The sequence below is a fragment of the Tachyglossus aculeatus genome, chromosome 1 (genome assembly GCF_015852505.1).
Source record: "Tachyglossus aculeatus isolate mTacAcu1 chromosome 1, mTacAcu1.pri, whole genome shotgun sequence".
In the NCBI taxonomy this organism is placed as follows: domain Eukaryota; kingdom Metazoa; phylum Chordata; class Mammalia; order Monotremata; family Tachyglossidae; genus Tachyglossus; species Tachyglossus aculeatus.
The window spans coordinates 57557559-57584297 of record NC_052066.1 but is presented as its reverse complement, the minus strand read 5'-3'; the positions used below and the strand labels follow the sequence as shown (position 1 = coordinate 57584297).

The window sequence follows — 26739 nt, the reverse complement described above, 5'->3', positions numbered from 1 at the left end:
TTAATGGAAAGAGCACAGGCTTGAGAGTCAGAGGACCTGGGTTCTAATCCATGCTTTGCCACTCATCTGCCATATGACCTGGGACAAATCACTTAACTTCTCTGTGCCTTTGTTACCTTGTCTTTAAAATGGAAATTAAACATTTCTCTCTCTGACTCGGACTTTGAACACCAGGTGGGACAGGGACCTTGTCTGACCTAATTACTTTGTATCTACTCCAACACTCAAGGCAGCGTTTGGCACATAGTAAGTGCTTAAAAAATCCAGAATTTTTATTATTAAATGCATGAAAAATGAATTCCGTAGATTTTATGGAACGGTTTCAACATAAAGTGGAATTTAAATTGCTTATGGTGAAGTAAATCTTTGAACCTAAAAATCTTTATTAGTTCCCTGATATTTTCGTCATTCTTGCATTTAGACATTATCATACAGTTTCCTTCATGAATGTGAGGAGGGATTTGGTGATGGGATACCTATCCAAATCTGAGCATAATGTGAGTTTGCACAGGCATGAGTTCACTTCATACTTTGCCTCTGCATACAAGCGTCCAAGCACTGAAGGGAATGTCTTTTTTTTTTTCAGCGCCAGGCACTGTTCTAAGCCCTGGGGTAGATACAAAATAATCAGGTTGTCAGAGTCAATGTTCCATATGGTGCCCGCAGTCTTAATGGCCATTTTACAGTTGAGGCAACTGAGGCACAGAGAACTTAAGTGACTTGCCGATGGTCACTCAGCAGACAAGTTGCACAGTCAGAATTAGAACCCAGATCCTTCCTACTCCCAAACCCCTGCTCTATCCACTAGGCAACAAGTGTGTTTTTAGTTGAGCTGCTTCAGTTGTCATTCTGGTTTGATTAGAAGGTTCAGTTGCTTTCTATATCTATCTATATTGGGCACTGGGTATTTATAAAGGTAGTCAGGGGATATGCAGGCATCTTTCTTAATCTATAAAAGTCAAACCACAAAGTATTTTTTCTTTATCCTTTTCACAACGTTTGGCTGTCTACGTTGCCAAAATTCACTATGCAACTGTCAAACTTCCCTCATTTCATGCTTCAAAATTCTGGCCCAGGAGTATTTTGAGATCTATGAAGAAAAATGAATTACATGCATTGTATTCTAAAGGTTAATGGTTTTTCCCATATTTTATATTCTGAGTTTTTTCAGTTGGTGAAGCATGAAAAGCAAATAATTATTGTTATTTGCTTTATGCAGTTGACTTACAGAATGACAATTAAATTTCAGACTAAATATATTTGCAGTCACTATAAACAATTGAGAAGGCCATTTCACAAAAGTCAGAAAGGGAACATCCAATTACAGGGAAAAATTAAACAAGGTAAGAGCAAATCATCTGTACTACTGCCTTTGGTTAAAGTGTCTTTTGTCTTTCTGGATAGTTAATGTTTTACCACTTCTCCACTTATACAAATTTTTGATTTCCCATTTTGAGAACACAAACTTTGTTGGTATTGAGTTTGTCTTGCATTTCTTCACCTTAAAATGCTACCTATTTTTTGACCCTCATATTTATACTATTGCAATGATGTGGCCAATGCCTTACATCCCTAAAACTAACTTCAGGTGCTCTTTAAGAATTATTACCTAATTATTACCTTAAAAGAAATGTTTCTTTATTTTTACAATTTTCAGTTATGTTTCTATAGGATCTTCCTCATCTCCCACTCCCTTCTGCATCACCCTGATTTGTTCCCTTTTCTCTTCCTCTCCTCTCACCCCACAGCACTTATGTATATATCTATAATTTTATTTATTTATATTGATGCCTGTTTACTTGTTTTAATGTCTGCCTCCCCACCACTCACCCCCAGACTGTGAGCTCATTGTGGGCAGGGATTTTTATTGCTGTATTGTACTTCCCAAGCACTTAGTACAGTGCTCTGCACACAGAAAGAGCTCAGTAAAGGCGATTGAATTGAATGATTGAGTGAATTTTTAAATCATGTACCAGTAGTTGGTTTTGTGAGCTAAATTGTTCTCAACCATGAGTGTGTTTTGCAAATCTCTTAGTTTTTTTGGAAATGCTTTGACTTTTCCTTCATAAAGTGGAATCGCCAATATGTGATCTAGAAATTCAGTCGGTCAATTGATGGCATATAGTGAGGGCTTCCTGTGTGCAGATTACAATACTACAAAGATAATAGATGTGCTCCTGTCCACAGGAAGCTTATAGTCTATAGAAGGATATAGGCATTAAAATAACCAGAATATCATTTTAGAGTATAAGGATATTACAAGATTCCTATTTTATCATTCATATTTGGAAGATGGGTGCTAGCTCACACAAGGTGTATTAATGTTGAATTGGTTAAAAAATGGTGGCCTGGTTGTCAGCCAGTTATTTTTCATTATGAAGCATTAATATTTGTATCTAGATTTCATTATAATTGAGAGCTCTGCCTGATGTTTGAAAACAGCTAAATTGCTGAGTCTCATGTGATATAATGTCTATTGTCAGAACAAGGATGAAAACTCCACCTACATTAGTTTTAAAATGATTTGTCCAACAGTGACTTTGAATATGTGCATTAGAAGTCAGAGTTCTACATAGAGGACTAATACTGAAGAAATAACTGGATAGCTCAGGAAGATCCTTCACTTTGCACAAATCACCCCCCCAAATTTGATACAAAATATACAAGAAATATGGATCATCACCAACTACTCTGTGACCACTAGCAGGTACTAAAAGATGCCAGCTCGGATTGGGAAATTGACCTAGGGTTATCCAGAATTACTCTTTGTTTTCTATTAGACAGATAATTTCTCTCCCTCACTTTCAAGCACATCTCATTTAAGAAGCCTTCCTGAGTAAGCCCTCATCTCCTCTTCTCCCACTCCTTTCTGCGTCACCCTGACTTGCTCCCTCCCTTCATCCTCCCTCCCAGCCCCAGAGCACATATGTATATATCTGTAACTTATTTATTTGTTTACTTATATTAATGTCTGCCTCCCCCGCTAGACTGTTGAGCTCACTAGACAGGGAATGTGCCTGTTGTTGTACTCTCCCAAGCACTTAGTACAGTGCTTTGCACACAGTAAGTGCTCAGTAAATAAGATTAAATTGAATGAATGAATGTCCTCTGATGCATCAGCTATAGGCTGTGCTCTCACCAATATTTTAGGCCATTGCATAATAGTAGTACTATTTACTACTACTAGAAGTAACATGTTCTCCTCCCATAATGAGTTTACCCTCTAATAGAGAAGACAGACATAAAAACATATTCAACAAAGTAGTAAAGAAAATAATTGAGGGTACACTTGAATAAACATAGAGGAGTGCTTAGGATAGATATACGTAAGTGCATAAGTACTAGAGTTGGCTGATGCATTTAGATGCCTTCGACTGCTGGGAAATTCATTAGTAAAGGTTATTGGAGGAGGTGGGACTTTAAGAAAGAAGCTGTTGGCTGCAGAAGAAGAGAGTTCATGACAGGGGAGCAGTGTGAGCAGAGAAGTGGATGTGAAGAAGTCAATAGAGAGGTACAGCTTGAAGCGTGACTTGGGAGAAATGAAGAAGGCAATCTGGGGAATAATGGGTTAAGAGAGACGACAGGTATTGTTAGGACCAGATGCTGGAGAGCCTAAAGCTGACTGTGGGGGCTTATGTTAGAGATAGAAGCATGTGGGAATCTAATAGAGACTTTTGGGGATAAGAGATTAGTGGCCCTAGAGACACATCAAGAATCAAGATGATACAATAAGCAGCATGTAATATAGGATGGAGAAACTGGGGTCAGGGAGACCAGAGGAGAAGTTGATGCAATAGTCGGACTACAGACAACATGACCAGAGCTTGTTCTAGGGTGATATTTGGTTTGGAGAGGAAGGGCATGTCTTGTATATGTTGTGTAGATAAGGTTAGAGGTTCTCCACTATGAGAAGGGTATACACATGAAAGAGGAAGAAACCACAATGATTCCCTACGGAAAGAATCCTAGACCACCAAGGGACTGACAATATCCCTGCCTTCCTGTTCCTCCTGCTCCCCTTATGGTCGCCTAGTCAGATAGCAGGTGAGACAAAAACTCTCTACTCTTCGTTGTGGGCAGGTAGTGTGTCTGTTTATTATTATTTTGTACTCTCCCTAGCTCTTAGTACAGTGCTCTGCACACACAGTTAAAGCTCAATAAATATGACTGACTGTTTGAGACAGACTAGGCATTCCTGCCTGCCTCCCATAACCAATCCTTTTCCTGTCACTGAAGGATACTGCCCTCCTATTTACTGGTGAGGAGCAGGAGTCTGGTGAGCAAAGAAGGCTGTGGCATTGGGGAACCCCACAGGGTGGATTAAGTCCAGACCCAGGGTGGAAAAAAATTGGAAGTAGAATTTATACACTCCACTGAAGGAGTTTGGATAGAAGAGGGCGCAAGGAGAAGGGCAGAGAGTTGGAAGAACCCATTCACTCCCATGGCTTCAACTACCACCCCTATGAAGATGACACAAGAAGCAGCGTGGCTTAATGAAAAGATCACGGGCTTGGGAGTCAGAGGTCATGGGTTCGAATCCAGGTTCCATCACTTGTTAGCTGTGTGACTTGGGGCAAGTCACTTAACTTCTCTGTGCTTCAGTTCCTTCATCTGTAAAATGGGGATTAAGACTGTGAGCCCCAAGTAGGACAACCAGATTATCTTGTATCTACCCCAGTGCTTAGAACAGTGCTCATCACATAGTAAGTGCTTAACAAATACCAGCATCATCATCATTATTATTATTATTATCATTATTATTATTATTACGGCACCGAAATCTGCATCTCCATCCCTGATCTCTCTCTCCTTCACATCAAAGAAAAACTCCTCATCATTGGCTTTAAAGCACTCCATATCTTGTCCCCTCCTACCTCAACTTGTTACTCTCCTACTACAACCCACCCCGTACAGTTCACTCCTCTAATGCTAGCCTTCTCACTGTGCTTTGATCTCGTCTATCTCACCGCCGACCCCTCACCATCCTCTCTCTGGCTTGGAATCCCTTCCCTCCTCAAATCCAACAGACAATTACTCTCCTCCCCTTCAAAGCCGTCTTGAATTTACATCTCCTCCAAGAGGCCTTCCCTGACTAAGGCCCATTTTCCTCTTGTCTGACTCCCCCTGCATCACCCTGACTTGCTCCCTATTTTCATCCCCTCCCACCGGCCCCACAGCACTTACGCACATATCTGTAATTTATGTATTTATTTATTTATTTATATTAATGTCTGTTTCGAGACCTTAAATTTGTTGTGGGCAGGGAATGCTTCTTTTTATTGTTATGCTTTACATATATATGTGAGCTTTTTTTAAAGCAAGAGGGAAGTGTGGCTGGATGTAAATGAAAGTTAAACTACAGAGACTCTAATGCAGCAGAAAAGTGCTACAAATAGGTAGTCAAAGCTCTGCTTATCTTTCATCATCATGACTTGGTCACCCCTTCCTGCTTTTTTCCCCACTGCTGCTGGGGTTATGGGATTCTCTCCAGAGGGTTCACCATGAATAGAATTGAACATTCAGGGTATCTGTAACTACAGTCCTCTGGGAACAGAACATGTAGTGAAAAAAGCAGAAGTGGTGACAATGGAGGTAATGAGGGAGCAAAATCATTGGTTGCTTTTTCTTTTCATTTACTGTCTTCTGTTATGTCTTATACTTTAGATGTGTGTTTCTGTATGTTTGCCAGTAGGTTTGTTGATCATTTCTGCTCTTGCACAACGTCTTTCTTTCACCCTCTCTTTTGTACTTTTCTACCTTTTTGAATCATTCCAACGCACTCCTCCAATTCTACTTTGAGCTCCAGGACATATAGTTACTTTACACAATACTACATCACATTTTTGAGACATGTATGCATAGGTTACTGAAAGAACTGGAAAAATCGTAATAAAATTTAAAATAGAGGCACTTATGTTGCTGCCAGTTTAGGTGTAATTTTACCTGGAAACAGGGAGATGTTCACTCGAGGTCATTCTGAGCTTCTGGCTATATAGTTCTATGAGGAAATTGATTGGGATAATTTGAATTACTCTCTGCAGGAAGTTGTTGGTCTCGGTGATCCTGACATCTCCTACAGAGTCTCCTTTTAATGGTTTCTTAATTATAGCATTAAAAATGACATGGTTTTGATTAAACCACATTTTAATCACATTCTAACTTTATAGCAAGTTTCCTGCTGTATCCTTTTTAACATACATATTCTTTATATCATTTTCATTTTCTACTAAGTACTTTCATATCTGTATGGACTTTCAAAAAGGAACATGAGGCTTGGAATTGGATCACATAGTCCAATTACTTCTATATAATTACTTAGGCTTGGTCTGGTAGTTTTGTTTATTTCACTAACTTTACCAGTCAGTCAATTGTATTTATTGAGTGCTTACTGTGTTCAGATCACTGTAAGGGCTTGGGGGGGCAAAATATGAAAATATAACATTGCCTGCCCACTGTGAGCTTACAGTTCAGAAGAATTGAAGGGAGAAGATTTTAGGATAAGGGATTCATGAGCATATTTTAAAGCAATGGGGAAGAAGCCATTGTAAAGTGAAACACTGAAGATGGTCAGGTAGGGAAGAAAGGAGATGGCAAGTGTTTTGATAAAGTGTTTGGAGAAGCTGCGTGGCTCAGTGGAAAGAGCACGGGCTTTGGAGTCAGAGGTCATGGGTTCAAATCCCAGCTCCACCAACTGTCAGCTGTGTGACTTGGGGCAAGTCACTTAACTTCTCTGGGACTCAGTTCCCTCATCTGTAAAATGGGGATTAAGTCTGTGAGCCCCGCGTGGGACAACCTGATCACCTTATATCCCCTCCAGAACTTAGAACAGTGCTTTGCACAGAGTAAGTACCTAAAAATTACTATTACTATTACTATTATTATTATTATTATAAAGTACAAAAGGGTCGGAGGCACAGGTGGAGGTGGTGGATTTCCAGAGGAGGTGGGACATCACCTCTTGAGATATCTCAAGAGGTGAGATATGCTGGGAAAGATGAGGGAGTGAAAGAAAGGGCAGGAGGAGGAATTGGACAGAAGCAGGGAAGATGACCCAGCAGGTCTTACCCAATTTAGGTCTTGACTGAACTATTTTACTGGTGTGAAGCAGATGTATTTTTCACTTGCTCCTGCATATATTTCCATTTTATAAAATCAGCTCCTCAATCAGTGGTTTTTATTGAGCCCCTACTGGGTATAGAGATCAGTCCTAAATACTTGGAAGAGTACAATAGAGTAGGAAGATGCTAACCTCTAGAATTTAATCTCCTAGAGAGGAGGGAGCATGTACTTAGTACAGTGCTCTGGACAGAGTAAGTGCTCAGTAAATATCTCTGATTGATCCAAGCCCTCAAGGAGATTACCATTTGCTGGGACAGACAGAAACAAAATTATTTTATAGAAATAAGAAGAGAAAAGTGTGTGTGAAGATGACTACAACTTAAAAAGTAGGGGATGTGAGGGTATGGAAGTATTACCGGTGGGTAATGTTCTATATGCTTTCCCCCTCCATATTAATTTTAGCTCATTTCCCAGTACAACCCAGGCTACACACATTGCTCCTCTTACACCAACCTATATTACTGATCCTTGGTCTCGATCCTCTCTTTATCAACTCCTTGCTCAAGTCATTCCACTGGCCTGTGACTCCTTCAGATCTGACAGAACACCAACTCACTTCCTATCTTCAAATCCTCAGTAAAATCATGCCATACAAGAGGCCTTAACTGATCGGCCTCTCCATTTCCCACCCTGTTTTCTCTCCCTTTTGTGTTAGCTATGAACTTTATCTGTACCCTTTGAGAGCTGTTTGTTACTCACTCCACTGTAACCCCACAGCACTTACATACATAAAGTTATATAATGCTGCTTCCCCTCTCAGTAATTGATTTTAATGTCTGTCTCCCCAACTAGATCGTAAACTCCTGGAGGGTAGGGATCTTGTATGTCTACTTAATCTATTGTACTCTCCCAAGCACTAAGTATAGTGCAGTAAGCACAGAATAAATATCATCAATTTGATGGATTGAATGATACTTTCTGACTTAAGAACCTCTTAGAGGTGGACTGCCCAAACTGGTTAATGTAAACGATGAACATGACAAGATAAGTGCCTTCTAAGTTATGGCATTACAACACAGCACTGGAATTCAGTGTCATCGCTTTGACCGTAAATGGTCCTGCATGTAAGAAAACTGTGTGCATTTCACAATGTCCTGCCCCTCTCCCCGCCTACTCGTGAAACTAAACAGTTTCACTCTAGGCCTCAAAAGGAACATCACTAACAGGGAAGAGAGAGTGTGAGTGATTATATACAAACCACCATCACCATAGTCAATTCCTTTATTCGAGTTCTCATTCCTGAGAACAATGGACAAGACTTGATCCTGATTTTCACCAAGGTTCATCTATCGTGCATTACCAGAGACATTGCTACCCACATCCTTTGTGGAAAGAACATAGATACCAAGGAAATCCTGTTGATACTAATACAGATGGAATTCAAAAACCAGGCATCACTATTCATTCATTCAATCATATTTATTGAGCGCTTACTGTGTGCAGAGCACTGTACTAAGCACTTGGAAAGTACAATTCAGCAATAAAGAGAGACAATCTCTGCCCACAATGGGCTCACAGACTAGAAGGGGGGAGATAGACATCAAAAACAAGGAAACAGGCATTAATAGCATCAAAATAAATAAATAGAATTATATATATATATATATACATAAATATATACACACATCAGAACAGATAAAACAGGCATTAATATAAATAAATAGAAGTATAGATATGTACATATATTCTCAAGTGCTGTGGGGAAGGGAGGTGGGGTAGAGCAAAGGGAGGGAGTTGGGGCGATGTGGGGGGAGGTGGAGCTGATGAAAAGAGGAGCTTAGTCTGGAAAGGCCTCCTGGAGGAGGTGAGCCTTCAATAGGGCTTTGAAGGGGGGAAGTGTGATTGTTTGTAAGATTTGAGGAGGGAGGACATTCCAGGGCAGAAGTAGGATGTGGGCAAGGAGTTGACTGTGGGAAAGGTGAGACCAAGGCACAGTGAGAAGGTTTAACACTAGAAGAGTGGAGTGTGTGGGCTGGGCTGTAGAAGGAGAGAAGGGAGGTGGGGTACTAGGAAGCAAGGTGATGGAGAGCTTTGAAGCAAATAGTGAGGAGTTTTTGCTTGATATGGAGGTTGATAGGCAACCACTGGAGATTTTTTAGGACGGGGGTGACATGCCCAGAACATTTGTGTAGAAAGATAATATGAGCAGCAGAGTGAAGTATAGACTTAAGAGGGGGAGACAGGAGGTTGGGAGATTCATTCATTCAATCATATTTATTGAGCGCTTACTCTGTGCAGAGCACTGCACTAAGTGCTTGCACTGAGAAAGGATACTCCCAGATCCCAGACTATTGTTCCCAGATTCTCTCTTCTCCATCTTTTGAACTACTGTAGTACACCTCCAATGAAAATCTTAAGTTTGGAATTATTATTATATAAAATACTAGTTTAGTTTAAGTAAATTAAAGCTGTGAGCTCCTTGTGGGACAGGGACTGTATCTAATCCAGTTATCTCATATCTACCCCAGTGCTTAGTAAAGTGCCTGGTAGTTATCATTATTAGTTGATAAATGCTAACTATATGCCAAACACTCTACTAAGCCCCTGGTTGATAGAAGATAATCAGGTCAGAAACAATTCCTGTCCCACATAGGACACACACACAGTCTAAGTATGAGGGAGAACAAGTACTGAATCTCGATTTTAAAGGTAAAGAAACTGAGACACAAAGACTTTGTCACCCTTGTTTGCAAGGTGAATAATTGGTGGTGTCAGGATTAGGCCCCAGGTCTTCTGATTTGCAAGTCCTGGCTCTTTCAATTAGGCCATGCTGTTTCTCAGTGAAGGAGTACGGTTGATTTTTTCAGACTGAAATCAGGAATTTACATGTGATTCTGTGAAATGCATTAGCTAAATTTTCCTTAATCACTGCAGTGTAGCATTTTGAATTTCTTACTTTGCCTGCTGTAATCTCTAATTTTGTTTATTTTCCACATGCTTTGTGTTCTTACAAGTAACTTCTGTATATCACTTCAGTGTCCTTCATCCTTACTTCCTAATTTCCAACTATATTGTACTGTTGTCTTTATTTTCCTCATTAAAACAATATTTTTTACAGTATAGTATTGTGAAATTGTGTAATTTCTCATCCCCATCATAAATCATAGCGTTTTTATTGCTAGTAATGAATATTGTGAAAATTATTTTCATTTTCTTTGTATCTATCCCATCATTTAATACAAGGCTCGGTACATAAGAAGCGACTAGCATATTACCACCATCATCATTATTTTTATTACTTCCTAAAACTCGTATTCTGGTATCCCCTCATTCTCATGGTTTTAAATACTCTCTTTTCATCAGGGCCCACTTTTCCGATAGAAATTTGTCCCCTTTTGCCTCTAACAGAGTGGTAATTTTTATTAAGCCAGAGTGAGCTCATGAAGATGACCCTAAGTACTGAAGTGGTACCAAAATTGTAATGACCTTTATGCTCAAACCTCTTGCAGAACGAAACTGTTGATCCGTTTTCGTACTGTCTTATCCTCCACCTCTTCCTCCACCCCACCTCACCCACTCACCAACTTGGTCATACCCTCGACCTCATCATCTCCTACCGCTGCACTGTGTCCACCCTCACCAACTCTGTGATCCCTCTCTCTGATCATAATCTTCTCACCTGCCTCCTCACTCACACTCCTTTCCCCTGTAAATCCGTATTACTCCCTCACAGAGATCTCCGCTCTCTGGACCCCACCCATCTTTCGGAGCGCCTCACACCTCACCTCGCCGCCCTCTCCTCTCTACCCAGTCTTGATGATCAGATTACTGCTCTCAACTCTACCCTTTCTACTCAGCTAGACTCGCTCGCTCCCCTCTCCCTTCGCCGCTCTCGCACCACTAACCCACAGCCCTGGATCACTGCCACTGTCCGCCTCCTTCGCTCTTATGCTCGAGCTGCCGAACGCTGCTGGCGAAAGTCTAAACACCATGCCAACCTCGTTCACTTCAAGTTTATCCTTTCCTGCCTTAACTCAGCCCTCTCTTCTGCCAGACAAAACTATTTCTCCTCCCTTATTGACACCCATGCCCATCACCCCCGCCAGCTCTTCCGTACATTCAACTCCCTTCTCAGGCCCCCGGTTCCTCCCCCTCCTCCTTCCCTCACCCCCAACGATCTGGCCTCCTACTTCATTAACAAAATTAAATCCATCAGGTCCGACCTCCCCAAAGTCTCTTCCCCCCCTTTCTCCAACCCCCCCGGCTCTCAACACTCTCTGCTACTCTCCCATCCTTCCCAGCGGTATCCTCAGAGGAACTCTCCTCCCTCCTCTCAAGTGCTACTCCGGCCACCTGTGCTTCTGACCCCATTCCCTCTCATCTTATGAAATCTCTCGCTCCATCCCTTCTCCCCTCCTTAACTTCCATCTTCAACCGCTCACTCTCCACTGGTTCCTTCCCCTCTGCCTTCAAACATGCCCATGTCTCTCCCATCCTAAAAAAAACCCTCTCTTGACCCCACCTCACCTTCTAGTTATCGTCCCATATCCCTCCTACCATTCCTTTCCAAACTCCTTGAACGAGTTGTCTACACGCGCTGCCTAGAATTCCTCAACACCAACTCTCTCCTCGACCCCCTCCAGTCTGGCTTCCGTCCCCTTCATTCCACGGAAACTGCGCTCTCAAAGGTCACCAATGACCTCCTGCTTGCCAAATCCAACGGCTCATACTCTGTCCTAATCCTCCTCGACCTCTCAGCTGCCTTTGACACTGTGGACCATCCCCTTCTCCTCCACACGCTATCTGACCTTGGCTTCACAGACTCCGTCCTCTCCTGGTTCTCCTCTTACCTCTCCGGTCGTTCTTTCTCAGTCTCTTTTGCAGGCTCCTCCTCCCCCTCCCATCCTCTTACTGTGGGGGTTCCCCAAGGTTCAGTGCTTGGTCCCCTTCTGTTCTCGATCTACACGCACTCCCTTGGTGACCTCATTCGCTCCCACGGCTTCAACTATCATCTCTACGCTGATGACACCCAGATCTACATCTCTGCCCCTGCTCTCTCCCCATCCCTCCAGGCTCGCATCTCCTCCTGCCTTCAGGACATCTCCATCTGGATGTCCGCCCGCCACCTAAAGCTCAACATGTCGAAGACTGAGCTCCTTGTCTTCCCTCCCAAACCTTGTCCTCTCCCTGACTTTCCCATCTCTGTTGACGGCACTACCATCCTTCCCGTCTCACAAGCCCGCAACCTTGGTGTCATCCTCGACTCCGCTCTCTCATTCACCCCTCACATCCAAGCCGTCACCAAAACCTGCCGGTCTCAGCTCCGCAACATTGCCAAGATCCGCCCTTTCCTCTCCATCCAAACCGCTACCCTGCTAATTCAAGCTCTCATCCTATCCCGTCTGGACTACTGCACTAGCCTTCTCTCTGATCTCCCATCCTCGTGTCTCTCTCTACTTCAATCCATACTTCATGCTGCTGCCCGGATTATCTTTGTCCAGAAACGCTCTGGACATATTACTCCCCTCCTCAAAAACCTCCAATGGCTACCGATCAATCTGCGCATCAGGCAGAAACTCCTCACCCTGGGCTTCAAGGCTGTCCATCACCTCGCCCCCTCCTACCTCACATCCCTTCTCTCCTTCTACTGCCCAGCCCGCACCCTCCGCTCCTCCACCACTAATTGCCTCACTGTACCTCGCTCTCGCCTGTCCCGCCATCGACCCCCGGCCCACGTCATCCCCCGGGCCTGGAATGCCCTCCCTCTGCCCATCCGCCAAGCTAGCTCTCTTCCTCCCTTCAAGGCCCTGCTGAGAGCTCACCTCCTCCAGGAGGCCTTCCCAGACTGAGCCCCTTCTTTCCTCTCCCCCTCGTCCCCCTCTCCATCCCCCCGTCTTACCTCCTTCCCTTCCCCACAGCACCTGTATATATGTATATATGGTTGTACATATTTATTACTCTATTTATTTATTTATTTATTTATTTTACTTGTACATTTCTATCCTACTTATTTTATTTTGTTGGTATGTTTGGTTCTGTTCTCTGTCTCCCCCTTTTAGACTGTGAGCCCACTGTTGGGTAGGGACTGTCTCTATGTGATGCCAATTTGTACTTCCCAAGCGCTTAGTACAGTGCTCTGCACATAGTAAGCGCTCAATAAATACGATTGATTGATTGATTGACTGATTATCCACAGGTAACACGATGGCATATCAAAAGGTGAATGTAGATCAGAGAGCACCGGGAAACTCACAGTACTTAGACAATGATGACCTCCAAGCCACTGCTCTTGACCTCGAATGGGACATGGAGAAGGAGCTAGAGGAACCTGGTTTTGACCATTTCCAGTTAGATAGTGAAGAAAACCAGGACCTTGGGAATTCACAAAATGCAGACCCCGACCTTGATGCTATTCAACCATCAACGTCACCAAAAGGGAGATTCCAGCGCCTTCAAGAGGAGTCAGAATACGTGACACGTTACACACGATCTGCACCAAAGAACAACCGCTGCAACTTTTGTCGGCTACTTAAAATAATTTGCACTGCAACAATTTTATTTATTTTCGGCATTTTGATAGGCTATTATGCACATTCAAAATGTCCTTCATATGCTTCGTCGTCGAGAACAACTGATCCTCAGCTCTACCAAGACATTCTGAAGGCGATCAAAGCAGATGATATTAAAAACTTTTTCAGGTAAGTCTCTTGAAGTTCTCTTATTCTTTGCCTCATATTGTTTGTAGATATGTGGTCATGTTTTAAAGATTGGCCTACCACATATACATTTAGGAAAATTATATATTATGTGGTCTTTAGTCTTATCCTCTCTTGACTGAAATTTTTCAATTCTTCCCCAACCCTTTTGAAAGTCATTCAGCAGTGATATACGGGGCTATCAGCAAACTTGATGAACATATTATGTACTTTCATCATAAAAATGATTGATAAATATTAGATGTGTGAGAACAGTATCCCCGATGGACCCCACTATATCTGTTGAACGGCGGTGATTTTTATGAATAGAAGAGATACCAGAAACCAGAAATATAATTTCTTTTTTTAATGATATTTGTGAAGTGTATACTGTGTGTCAGGGTGGGATAGATACAAAGTAGTCAGGTTGACTACAGTCCATGTCCCACATGGGGATCAGAGTCTTAATTCCCATTTTACGGATGAGGGAACTGAGACACAGACTAGTTAAATGACTTGCCCAAGATCACACTACTGTGATCTGCTGAAAAGTGACAGAGCTGGGATTAGCACCTAGGACCTTCTGATTCCTAGGCCCATGCTATAACCATTAGCCTATCTTGCTACTCCCATAGAACACATGATAAGGAATTTTATCCTTGAAGAAATGACTTACGGTTATCAAGTTATTTCATCTTATAAAATTAATTGCTGCCATTATTGCAGTCAGTTTCACATTTTAATCATCCCTAAAGATACCTAGGCATCCTAAATATCCATTTTGTTCTCCTCTCATTAAAAAACAATCAGGAAAATATCACTTTCCAAAAATTTCAAAACCTACGTGTCGATATTCTCCAGTTCAATTTAATATAAATGGGTAGGTGGGAATATTTTATGCAGTGCTCAGTACGTTATTTCACATGGTATTGTTAGTATTGTAAAACTTCCAGGAACTGGAAAATAAATATAGTAATTATGTTGCTGCTGCTTGAAGGAGGCACTGTTTTCTCCTGTATCCCCAAATGTACAGGACAGCTTTGTATTCTGGGAAAACATCATCATAGCCAAATGTTGACCTTGTTTCTGATCTACTTCCATTTTTTCAGATTTTATTCTTTCCAGATTGAATTCCATCTGCACAATTAGGCCCATTTGTCTCTCCATTCCATTAGCAGCAGAGATAACACACTGCAATTGGATTAGCTAATTAGACTGGTGGTAGCTGGGAAATGTGGCTTCTTTGATTGCCCTATGATATCTTTTTGTCGCCTTAAATGGAAACTGGAATCTCCATTCTGGGACAGTCATTTATGCAGCTCGTATTTGATAGTGCTTCCTTCAAATGCTTTATGCTAAGTATAAATTGCTTTATCTAAGTTCATGGCTAGGTAGTGTGCACTAATGTAATGCTGGCCCATTTTTCCCTTTGATGATTGGACTTTCTTATACCATCACTCTTGGTCCTGAGTCATGATGTTCATTTTGCCCTTTTAAAATTAACACAAAGGTGACTCCTTTAGAGAGAATAGTTAACAATTTTGGAAGCAAAAAAATCAGATGGATTTTTCCTAACGATTCCCCAGTAGCTGTTGAAACTTGCACAATTTACTGATACCTGATAATCCAAACACCTTAGGTAAACATATTATCTGTATGGTATCCTTCATTAGCTTAGTTCTAAATGAAGGGTTTTTGGAACTGGCCCCCTGCCAGCCAATTAACCACTGGCTGAACAGAGAGAGACGTATTGCTGTAGATAGATGATTGTAAGTGAATGGAGAGTGGTGAGCATGTGTCTTCCCTCCATTTCACTCTCTCGTGCATAGTAAAGTGCTTCACAGTCAGTAAGCATTCAAAATGTATGAAACAAGTTTCCTTCCCAATGCCTTTCCAACACAAAACATAATGTTAGGGAATGTATGTGGGAAAAATATGTTTCTGTGTTATAGTTTGACAGTCTACAAGTTCTTTTGTTGTTGTTTTTAATCAACAAATCGTATTTTATCACACCATTTTTTCCCAAAGACAGAACTGTACGCTTTATTTCTGGCGGCATATCTTCATTCCTTGAAATTTTTCTCATATCCTCTTCTCCATTGACATTGATATAGATGTCATTTTACTTCTTGATCGTGTTCATTGCAAAGAGGAACACAATTAGGCAGATGTAGTAAAGTGGAGAACAACATTTTTTTTCATGGAGTGTCAGGTGTGTCACTTTTATATGACTTTATCTGAGTTCCCTGAAAACTTGACCGTGGCATTTGGTAATATAGACTTTTAGTTATCAAATATATCACCTGGAAAGTTGAAAATGGATTTACATTTTCCCGCATTTCAGGTTCCTTGTTTTCCTGTTACTGTCAATGAAAAGGGAGCTCAGGTGACAGATATGTTACTGTGAGTGAGATTAAAAGCCTGAAATATTCATAGTCTGAGTTCTTTAAAAAGGAACAGGGTGATAGCAAGTTGGAATTAGAAGTGCTACATAAATGCATGACCATTTTCTAAACGACAAAAAGACTCTGGACTTTAAGATTGTATTTTTTGTTTTTTTATTTGTATGCTGTAAGGGGCAGAGATTCTGAATATGCATTTGTAACTGAATCAAGTGAAAATTGAGTTGGTTGAGATTGCATTCTACGTACTGAAAATAACAAACCCAGTTTTAGGACAACTGCAAACTGATGAAATGCTTTCTATTTCCATTTTTAGAATCTATTGCTAATCAGAGAAGTTAGGAAATTACCAACTAATTCCTTAAAACAAAATATTGTGTCACTAGCATTATGTAGAACACCGAACTTCATTTTTCCAAAAGGAACCCCAGAATGATTTTTTTACTATAAATTCATGCCTTCCCCAGCGCAGTGCATGGAAATCTATTTTTGCTACTGCAAAGGCCTTCAGGTTTAGTATCCAGGCTGCTTGTGAGGGCCAAAAAGAACAGCTGATTTATGGTATGGTGTAAGGCAAATAGCACATTCAGAATTTCAAAGGTAGAAAATGTGATTCATGGATTTAAAAAAAAGACTGTGAGTTCTCCCTCCCACCCATTATAAGTATAGAAAACATATTGGATGTTATATATCTGATCTGGGAAATCAGTTTCTGTCTCCAGTAATAGATAGTGTGTTATAGCTGTGTCTTTTAAGTGAAGCACACTTTTATTGCTTAAAAATTGCCTTCTTGTGAAACATGATTCAGTAATGAAATAAATCCAAATGAACCTTCTTATATTTATAATATTAAAATATGAAACTATTCCCCTTGCAACTTTTTCATTATTTACTACTACACAATCTAATGCCTTTCTCTTGTGACTTGCTTCTCACAGGGGTATACACCTTTCTTAACTGGAGAAAGTAAATATTTGAAATTCTTACCTTATTCTTATCAATGAAATGACAGAAAACACATTAATATGGCCCCGAACTGCAAAAGAAATGTTGATAGAGCAAAAAAATAATAATTTCCAAATCTACTACTTTCTATTTATAAGAAAAGATTATTCTTGATTAAACCATCCCCCCTCCACCAGAACACACACACACACACACACACACACACACACACACACACACACACTCTCTCTCTCATTTATTCATTCATTCAATTGTATTTCTTGAGTGTTTACTGTGTGCAGAACACTGTACTAAGTGCTTGGGAAGTACAAATCGGCAACATATAGAACCAGTCCCTACCCAATGATGGGCTCACAGTCTAGAAGAGGGAGACAGACAACAAAACAAAACAAGTAGACAGGTGTCAATACCATCAGAATAAACAGAATTATAGCTAAATACACTCATTCATTCAATCGTATTTATTGAGTGCTTACTGTGTGCAGAGCACTGTGCTAAGCACTTGGGAAGTACAAGTTGGCAACATATAGAGACGGTCCCTACCCAACGGCGGGCTCACAGTCTAGAAGGGGGAGACAGAGAACCAAACAAAACATATTAACAAAATAAAGTAAATAGAATATGTAAATATGTACAAGCAAAATAAACAGAGTAATAAATCTGTACAAACATATATACAGGTGCTGTGGGGAGGGGAAGGAGGTAGAGCGGGGGGATGGGGAGAGGAGGAGGAGGAGGAGAGGAAGAAATGGGCCTCCTGGAGGAGGTGAGCTCTCAGTAGGGCTTTAAAGGGAGGAAGAGAGCTAGTTTAGTGGATATGTGGAGGGAGGGCATTCCAAGCCAGAGGTAGGATGTAGGCCGGGGTCGATGGTGGGACAGGTGAGAATGAGGCACATTGAGGAGGTTAGTGGCAGAGGAGTGGAGGGTGCAGGCTGGACTGTAGAGAGAGAGAAGGGAGGTGGGGTAGGAGGGGGCAAGGGGATCTTTGAAGCCAAGAATGAGGAGATTTTGCTTGATTCGAAAAATCACTACAGAGATTTTTGAGGAGGCGAGTGACATGCCCAGAGCATTTCTGTAGAAAGATAATCTGGGCAGCAGAGTGAAGTATAGAATGAAGGGGGGAGAGACAGGAGGATGGGAGATCAGAAAGGACCCACTTACTGGAATTTACACAGGTGGTTTTCCCCATCAATAAAAATATACAAGTGAGAATGTTTCTTAGTTGCTTTACTACGTGTCACCAAGCAAATCCATTCTCTAGGGAACAACTTGTGAAATCAATCTGTCCTAATATTGTAGTACAAGCTGTTTCAAATATTTAAGAACTACTAATTTATTAACCTATTTTAGGGGAGCAAATAAATAGCAGTGTTTTTTTTTCCAATTAGTGATTTGTTCATGTCTGGTTTCTCCAAGTAGAGAGTCAATCCTAGGGGTCTCAAATATGTCTGTTACCACTTTGTCACCTCCAACCTCTCCTCCTTACTGAATATTTCAAGTATCTGAAAGAATTTGGTCAGATCTGGTTTCCACATGTAGATAGTCAATTATGTTTTCTTCATTTCTAGGTATGGGTCAAAATGAAATCTATTTAAATTGGGTTTAGAATTCAAGGAAGCCTAATGGAGACTAATGTAGGTCTTTGTGGCAGATGGAATTCACACATTCTGTTTTGTTCATGCATTCCTGTCAGATTTCCGAAGGTCTTCGCGTTTTGCAGGTCTTTCCTTCCAAACAGACTACAGAGAGGGGGATGCTTATGCATATTTGTGATGCTAACATTGACTCTGCCTCTCCCCTCCTCCATGAATAATGTAGCAGGGAACAGTTGGCAGGAAACCAGCTACCCCAAGCTTTGATGAGCAAACAAGTGTAATCATTATATTTATGTTTGATTCCATTAATCAGGTTGGAACATTTCTACTCTGTCTTAAAATTTTCCAAATTGAGAGGAGGACGTCTCTGAATGTGGTGGTTACAGTCTGTATAATTTCAAAATGTCCTATGAGCCACTCTTTCATGTAGGGTTCTGGTACAGAATAAGCAAACACTGTTTAGGTAATAGCTCAGTGCTGTCCTGAACAAACCAGTAAAAGGATGACACATTCATTTAGTATTTGTACTTTTTAGTCCTTATTTACTCAGCTGCAAGCTTTTAGAAGAATACAGTGTTAATCCTACCAATGGTGTGTGCAGACTTTTTAGACTGTAGCCAGGATCATATCAAGTGTATTGTCTTGCAATAAAATATAAACCTACCAAATCTATTTAAACTTATTTTTTAAAAATCCCCTAATGGGATGGTAACAAAAGTGAGGGTAAAATGGACCTCCCTATGCTTTTCTAGTTAGTCACTTGGATGCAGTTGTGGGACAACAGGGAGAAGGTGGGACCAGGAGATATAAAAAGGAATAAGATAGTATCCAATGCTAGGGGCTCCTATAAAGCCAACAGAATCCTAAAATTCTGCATCTGTTACTCTATTCTCCAGTTATGTCATTTAAATAGTGTAAAATATGTCATAGAGGGGCCACTGGATACCATATGCATTGTACTAAGACCTTGGGAAGTACCAGACGTGATATATTTCTTGCATACAATGATCTAATAGGGAGGACAGTCAAGAAAGAATGTACAGAGTAATCAAAATTAACAATAGACTGTACACTGAATAAACGTATATGCAGAAGTGCTGATGGTAGGCATGAATCAAAATATTTATTGCTGAATTGTACCTTTCAAGTACTTAGTACAGTGCTCTACACACAGCAAGTGCTCAATAAATACTATTGAATGAATGGATGAATAAACATATAAGTGCTGGAAGTGTCTATTATCGTTGTATGTCTTGTGGAGCTGGAAATTAATTGGGGAAGTCTTGCTGGAAGAGGTGGGATTTTAGGAGGACTTCGAATGTAAGGAGGATTGTGGTCTATCATACTGGGGAGAGAGAGAGAGAGAGTCAAGCCTAGGGAATTGCATGAGCAAGTGAATGAATGGGTACAGCTGAGAATGAGGTACAGCTAGAAGATCGCTGGAGAGTAATGAAGAAAATGAGATGGGGGGTAATGAGTGAAGAGAGCAGATACCTAGGTTGATGGAGGCTTTTGAAGCCAATCGTGAAGGTATTGCATGATGGGCAGGAACATGTGAAGTTAATAGAAGTTTTTAAGATCAGAGATTTGTGCCCACTGGCTTCAGGAAGATGGTCTATACAGCAGTGTGTAATAGTATACATTGGAGATGAGAGAGGGTGGGAGCTGGGCAATCAGTGATGTGATTAAGTCCTGAATGTACAGCACAGTACTAATTGCTTGGGAGAATGCAATACAGTAGAGCAGTTAGACATGAACCCTACCTTCAATGATGATGATGATGATGATGGTATTTGTTAAGTGCTTACTATGTGCCAAGCACTGTTCTAAGCACTGGAGTAGATATAAGGGAATTAGGTTGTCCCATCTGGGGATCACAGTCTTAATCCCCATTTTACAGATGAGGTAACTGAGGCACCGAGAAGTTAAATGAAGAAGAGAAGTTCAAGAGAAAAAGAAGAAAAGTTAGCAGAATGACCCCAGGCTTGGGAGTCAGAGGTCGTGGGTTCTAATTCTGGCTCTGCCACTCATCAGTCTATGTGACTTTGAGCAAGTCACTTAACTTCTCTGTGCCACAGTCACCTCATCTATAAAATGGGGATGAAGACTGTGAGCCCCACATGGGACAACCTGATTACCTTGTATCTACCCCAGTGCTTAGAACAGTGCTTGGCACATAGTAAGCACTTAACAAGTGCTGACATCATTATGATTATTATTAAGTGAATTGCCCAAAGTCACCCAGCTGACAAGTGGCGAGGCTGGGATTAGAACCCATGACCTCTGATTCACAAGCCCATGCTCTTTCCACTAAGCCACACTGCTTCTCTAAGGAGTCTAAATCTCACAGGTTTGTGGCGGGGAGGTGCAGAAATTAAAATGAATTACAGGTAGCAGAAGCAACAAGAGTATAAGGATATGTGCATAAGTGCTGAAGTACAGGGTGGGATACCTAGATGCTTAACGCATAAGGACTCAAGTGCATAGATGATACAGTAGGGAAAGACAACAGGGATAGGAGATGCTATTAGTCAAGGAAGGCTTCATGGAGGAGGTATAATTTTAATAGGGCTTGGAAGAATGGGAGACTGTTGGTTTATCAGATGTGAGGGCGGGGGCGGCATTTCAGGCAGGTGGTAGTGTGTGAGTAAGGGATTGACAACCAGAGAGATGAGATCAAGGCACATTGAACAGTTTGATGTTAGAGTGAAGTGTGGGGGTGATAGTGGGAGAGGAGCAAGGATAGGTAGTGGATTAAGAGCTGATTTCATGACTTAAAACTGTTGGTAAGTTGTTCTCTGCATGATGCAGAAAAGGATGGACAAACCTGCGAGGTTTTTCAAGGGTGGGTAGACGTGCAGAATGACCTTTTTTTTTTTTTTGAAAAATGATATGGCCAACCATGATATGAACAAAGAAGCTTCTATCAGAGGTAGCTGCTAGCTGTTTTAGAGGAGCACATGGAGCAGATTCATAGCCCTATTACTATTTGTATTGAGGTTCCTGTATTGTATGCTTTTTATGGCATTTGTTTAATGTTTACTACGTTCAAGCTGTTGTACCCATTTCTGGGTAATTCATTTCTAACTAAGACGCAGTAGCTAGGTGATGGTGCCAAACAGTAGGACTGTATGTGCCAAGCATCCCGACCTCCATTTGCTTCTCACAGCCCGTACGTCTGAAACTGGAGTGAAGTTGCAGTCAATCATTGAGTGTGTCACCTAATAGAAAGAGCACAAATCTGAGAGACACATCTGGTTTCTAATCCTGACTCTACCAACTGCCTTCTCTGTGACTTTGGCCAAGACACATACCTCTCTGTGTCTTAGATTTCTCATTTTCTCATTTATAAAGTGGGGATAAAATACCTGTTCTCCCTCCTATTTAGATTGTGAGTCCCATGTATGAGAGTGACAAAGTCCTACCTGAATATCTTGTATCTTCCTTATGCTTAGTATATTTCTTGGCATATAGTAAGTGCTGAACAAAATCCACAATAATAATGAGAATACTAAAAATTATTCTTCATTTTCTTATTAATGTGAATAATAATAACAGTAGTTATTATTAGGTGCATTCTAAGTGCAGAGCTGGGAGTATACTTAAGCATACTAATAAGCCCTTTGAGGGTGTGAAATAGATTTACTAGACATGTTCTCTGCCCTTACAGAGTTTTCAATCTAACAGGGACCAGGTATTAATATCAATAATGATTACGAAGAAATAATATAGTATAATGAAATGCCTGTAATTTTTCAAGTGCTTAGGTGATAGAGAAGGGTTGAAATGGCAATTGGAAAATATGAAGTGGAGACTTTCTGGATTTGCATATGATTTCAGTAGTGCTTTGATTAGGGGAAATGCAGTAGTCTTTTGGGTTGGAACGGGGAAAAATTTCCAGGCAGAACACAGGGTGTGATCAAGAGGTCTGAAGCAGGAAAGACAAGACCATGACAGTGTTCATTCATTCATTCGCATTTATTGAGCGCTTACTGTGTGCAGAACACTGTACTAAGCGCTTGGGAAGTACAAGTTGGCAACATATCGAGACGGTCCCTACCCAACAACGGGCTCACAGTCTAGAACAGAGAGACAGACAACAAATCAAAACATGTGGACAGACGTCGTCATCAGAATAAACAGAAGTAAAGCTAGACAGTGTGTAGACTAGCTTGAGAGGAATAAGGAATGTGAGCTGGGATATAGAGGGAGAAGGGAGCAGATACGTAGGAAGGAAAGAATTGATTGAGTACCATAAATCCAATGGTCAGGAATTTCTGCCAATAAGGTAAGGAATACGATTGAATGAATGAATGAATAGGTTACCAGGTTTTTTGAGAGTGGAGAGGTGAGTGTCAGACAATTTAGAAAAGTGATCCAGGCAGCAGAGTGAAATATTGACTGTAGAGCAGAGAGCCTTAGAGGCTGGGGGTTCAGCCAGGAGGTTGATGTCATAATCAAATCTTTTAGCACTCTAAGGAAGACCAGCGTTAGAATTCAGGAGCCCTATCATGCAAAATCACTACAAGACGAGTGTTACGGGATTGTTGCACTGGACCAAAGTGTCCAACTGGAGACCTCATTAAATACAAAGTGCCAATACTCTTTTCAAAGATTAAAGTTACATCATCTTAATAATAATAACAATAATAATAATAATAATGATAATGGTATTTGTTAAGCACTTACTCTGTGCCAAGCACTTTTCTAAGAACTGGGGGAGATAGAAGGTAATCAGGTTGTCCCACATGGGGCTCACAGTCTTAATCCCCATTTTACAGATGAAGTAACTGAGGCACAGAGAAGTCAAGTGACTTGCCCAGAGTCACACAGCTGACAAGTGGCAGAGCAGGAAGTAACTGAGGCACAGAGAAGTCAAGTGACTTGCCCAGAGTCACACAGCTGACAAGTGGCAGAGCAGGATTAGAAACCATGACCTCTGATTCCCAATAATAATAATAAGAATTATGGTATTTGTTAAGCACTTACAATATGCCAAGCACCGTTCTAAGCACTGTGGTAGATACAAGGTAATCAGGCCATGCCACGTGGGGCTCACAGTCCTAATCCCCATTTTACAGATGAGGTAACTGAGGCACAGAGAAGTTAAGTGTTTTGCCCAAGGTCACACAGCAGACAAGTGGGGGACTCGGGATTAGAACCCCTCCAGGAGGCCTTCCCAGACTGAGCCCCTTCCTTCCTCTCTCGCTTCTCCCTCTCCCCATCTCCCCCGCCTTACCTCCTTCCCCTCCCCACAGCACCTGTATATATGTATATATGTTTGTACGTATTTAGTACTCTATATTATTTGTACATATTTATTCTATTTATTTTATTTTGTTAATATGTTTTGTTTTGTTGTCTGTGTCCCCCTTCTAGACTGTGAGCCCACTGTTGGGTAGGGACCGTCTCTATATGTTGCCAACTTGTACTTCCCAAGCGCTTAGTACAGTACTCTGCACACAGTAAGCGCTCAATAAATAGGATTGAATGAATGAATGAATGTCCTCTGACTCCATGCTCTTTCCACTAAGACGTGCTGCTTCTCTCTCTAAGCATATGGTGCATCTTGTGAATTCCTGGAGGATAGCTAGTGATGACATATATTTTTTGAGTGTTTTCAGTATTTCATGGACAATGAAATGAATCCATTTAGTTGATATCAATTATTTTCTTCTGTTTTAGCTACTAATTAGCCTCTCTAATAATTTCTTAATTTTCTGAGCTCAGCTTCATCCTAGAGCGAATTTTGTTCATCAGTGTAAAAATAATAAAGCTTAAGAAAACACGAGGAATCATATGAAAAACTTTAATCATTTTATTGTCTTAGTATTGATTGCACACTGAATGAGCATAGGAGGATAGCTAGTGATGACATATATTTTTTGAGTGTTTTCAGTATTTCATGGACAATGAAATGAATCTATTTAGTTGATATCAATTATTTTCTTCTGTTGTAGCTACTAATTAGCCTCTCTAATAATTTCTCAATTTCCTGAGCTCAGCTTCATCCTAGAGTGAATTTTGTTCATCAGTGTAAAAATAATAAATCTTAAGAAAACACGAGGAATCATATGAAAAACTTTAATCATTTCATTGTCTTAGTATTGACTGCACACTGAATGACCATAGTCTCAGACCATTTGTATCTTCCCAGTGCAGGATATCTATAGAGTGCCAATCTGATCTGCTTACAGTTCTCTGAGAACCTGCATGTTCTGTTGTAGGTGACACTGGACTCAGCTTGTAGCAAAATCTTCTCAGAGAGGTTCATGGCAGAGTTACTGTCATTTACACTACTTCATTCATACATTCAATATTTATCGAGCGCTTACTGTGTGCCGAGCACTGTACTAAGCACCTGGAAAGTACAGTTCGGGAACAGATAGAGACAATTCCTACCCAATAACCGGCTCACAGTCTAGAAGGGGGAGACAGACAACAAAACAAAACAGGTAGATGGGCATCAATAGTATCAAAAATAGGTAAGAAGAATTTTAGATAGTATACACATCATTAACAAAATAAATAGAATAATAAATATGTACACTAGTTCACTGGAGGGCCTTTTATTAAATACATTGTGCTTCAATGTCTTAATCTAAGTTCGAAGTTCTAGGATGTATTTTAAAAGCGATTATAAAATCCAAAATGGAATTCAGGATCAGTGAACACTGTTCCTGGTGCAGCAATATCCTGATAAATGGTAAATATCAGCAGGTGGCCTTGTACCTTCCAAGATATTCAAGTGGATGATATTGATTTTTCTCCACTTTCTTTTTTGTGTATTTTTGGAGTTAGTGACTCCAGAGCAAATTTCCTTTTCATGTGTGTTGATATTTCTCTGTTTCTCACTCCTTCTTCATTTTTCTCCCTTTTTCTCTCTCTCATTTACATTCCGTATTTCTATAAATATAGGTATTTTTCCATATTTTTCATTCATTTTTGAAGGAGACACTGCTTAGTGTATATTAACTAGTTGGTAATCATTTGGGGCTAACATGCATTCTCTCTTGTCACTCCTCCATTTATGTGGTGGATCTTTGAACTAGTTTGAACCTTCTGGGTGTCCTGGTAATATGCATGAAAATCAGAGCCCTTTTTAATTCTTCCTGTCTTTTTGTATGCTTGGGGTTTTCCACTTTCTATTTGGCCTTGCCTTATCCTTCCCACAAGGAGATAAGAACAAAAGACTCACAATATACATCAATGCAACTGGTCCTCAGTTGTTCTTCCTCCCTCTCACTTCCTCCTTCTGATCTGTGGTCTTTTCATTCCATAAAGTTTTCTCATGTCTTGTTAATCCATGGTTTAAATTGCACACCCAAAGTTTGCAATAAATCAGTATGTCTCATTTATAAGAAGCATGACCTGGATTTTAAAATTCATTTTAGCTATTTAAGACAATACTGAGGTGATATAGGTTGTTGCAAATAACTCAGGTACTTTATAGATGCCAGTCATATCTAATGTTCTAGTCTCCCCACCCCAACTTTGTTCTACCCCCGACTTTCCCATCAGTGTAGAAAACACCACCATTCACTGAGTTTTCCAAGCCTGAAGCCTAGACACTACCCTCGACTCCTTTCCCTCATTAAACCTGCATGTTCAGCCTGTTACAGAATCCCGTCAGTTTTTCCTTCAAAACATTTCTAGTGTACAACCCTTCTTTTTCTTACAAACTGCTCTGAAGCTGGTCCGAGCGCTTACTGTATCCTGCTCAACTACTGTGTTATCCTTCTTGTTCACCTGCCTGCCTCCAGTATCTCCCAACACCGGTCCATACTTCACTCTACTGTCCTGATTATTTTCCGAAAAAAAGGTTCTGTACATTACTGAGAGTTTTCAGCCCTGAATCTGAGCCAAAAAATCCCCCAGAGTCATTTCAGTGGCATCTGCACCCCAATCAGCCTCTGCTGTTTCCTGAAGTTCTCCAGTTCTCTCATTTTTATCCTGCAGGTTTTGGACCATCCTACTCACTCTTCTCCAAGTCCCTGCACCTCATCACTGCTACCACTCCAC

General features: G+C 40.8%; 1 protein-coding gene across 1 annotated transcript in view; it reads left to right on the top strand.

Annotated features, from left to right (window-relative positions):
- Positions 1-26739, top strand: part of NAALADL2 (N-acetylated alpha-linked acidic dipeptidase like 2) — a 989255-nt gene that overhangs the window by 211762 nt on the left and 750754 nt on the right. The window contains exon 3 of the mRNA XM_038750200.1: positions 13256-13757. Within this exon, the coding sequence (XP_038606128.1) occupies positions 13264-13757 (494 nt within the window). The 5' untranslated portion in view covers positions 13256-13263. The remainder of the gene's footprint in view (positions 1-13255; positions 13758-26739) is intronic.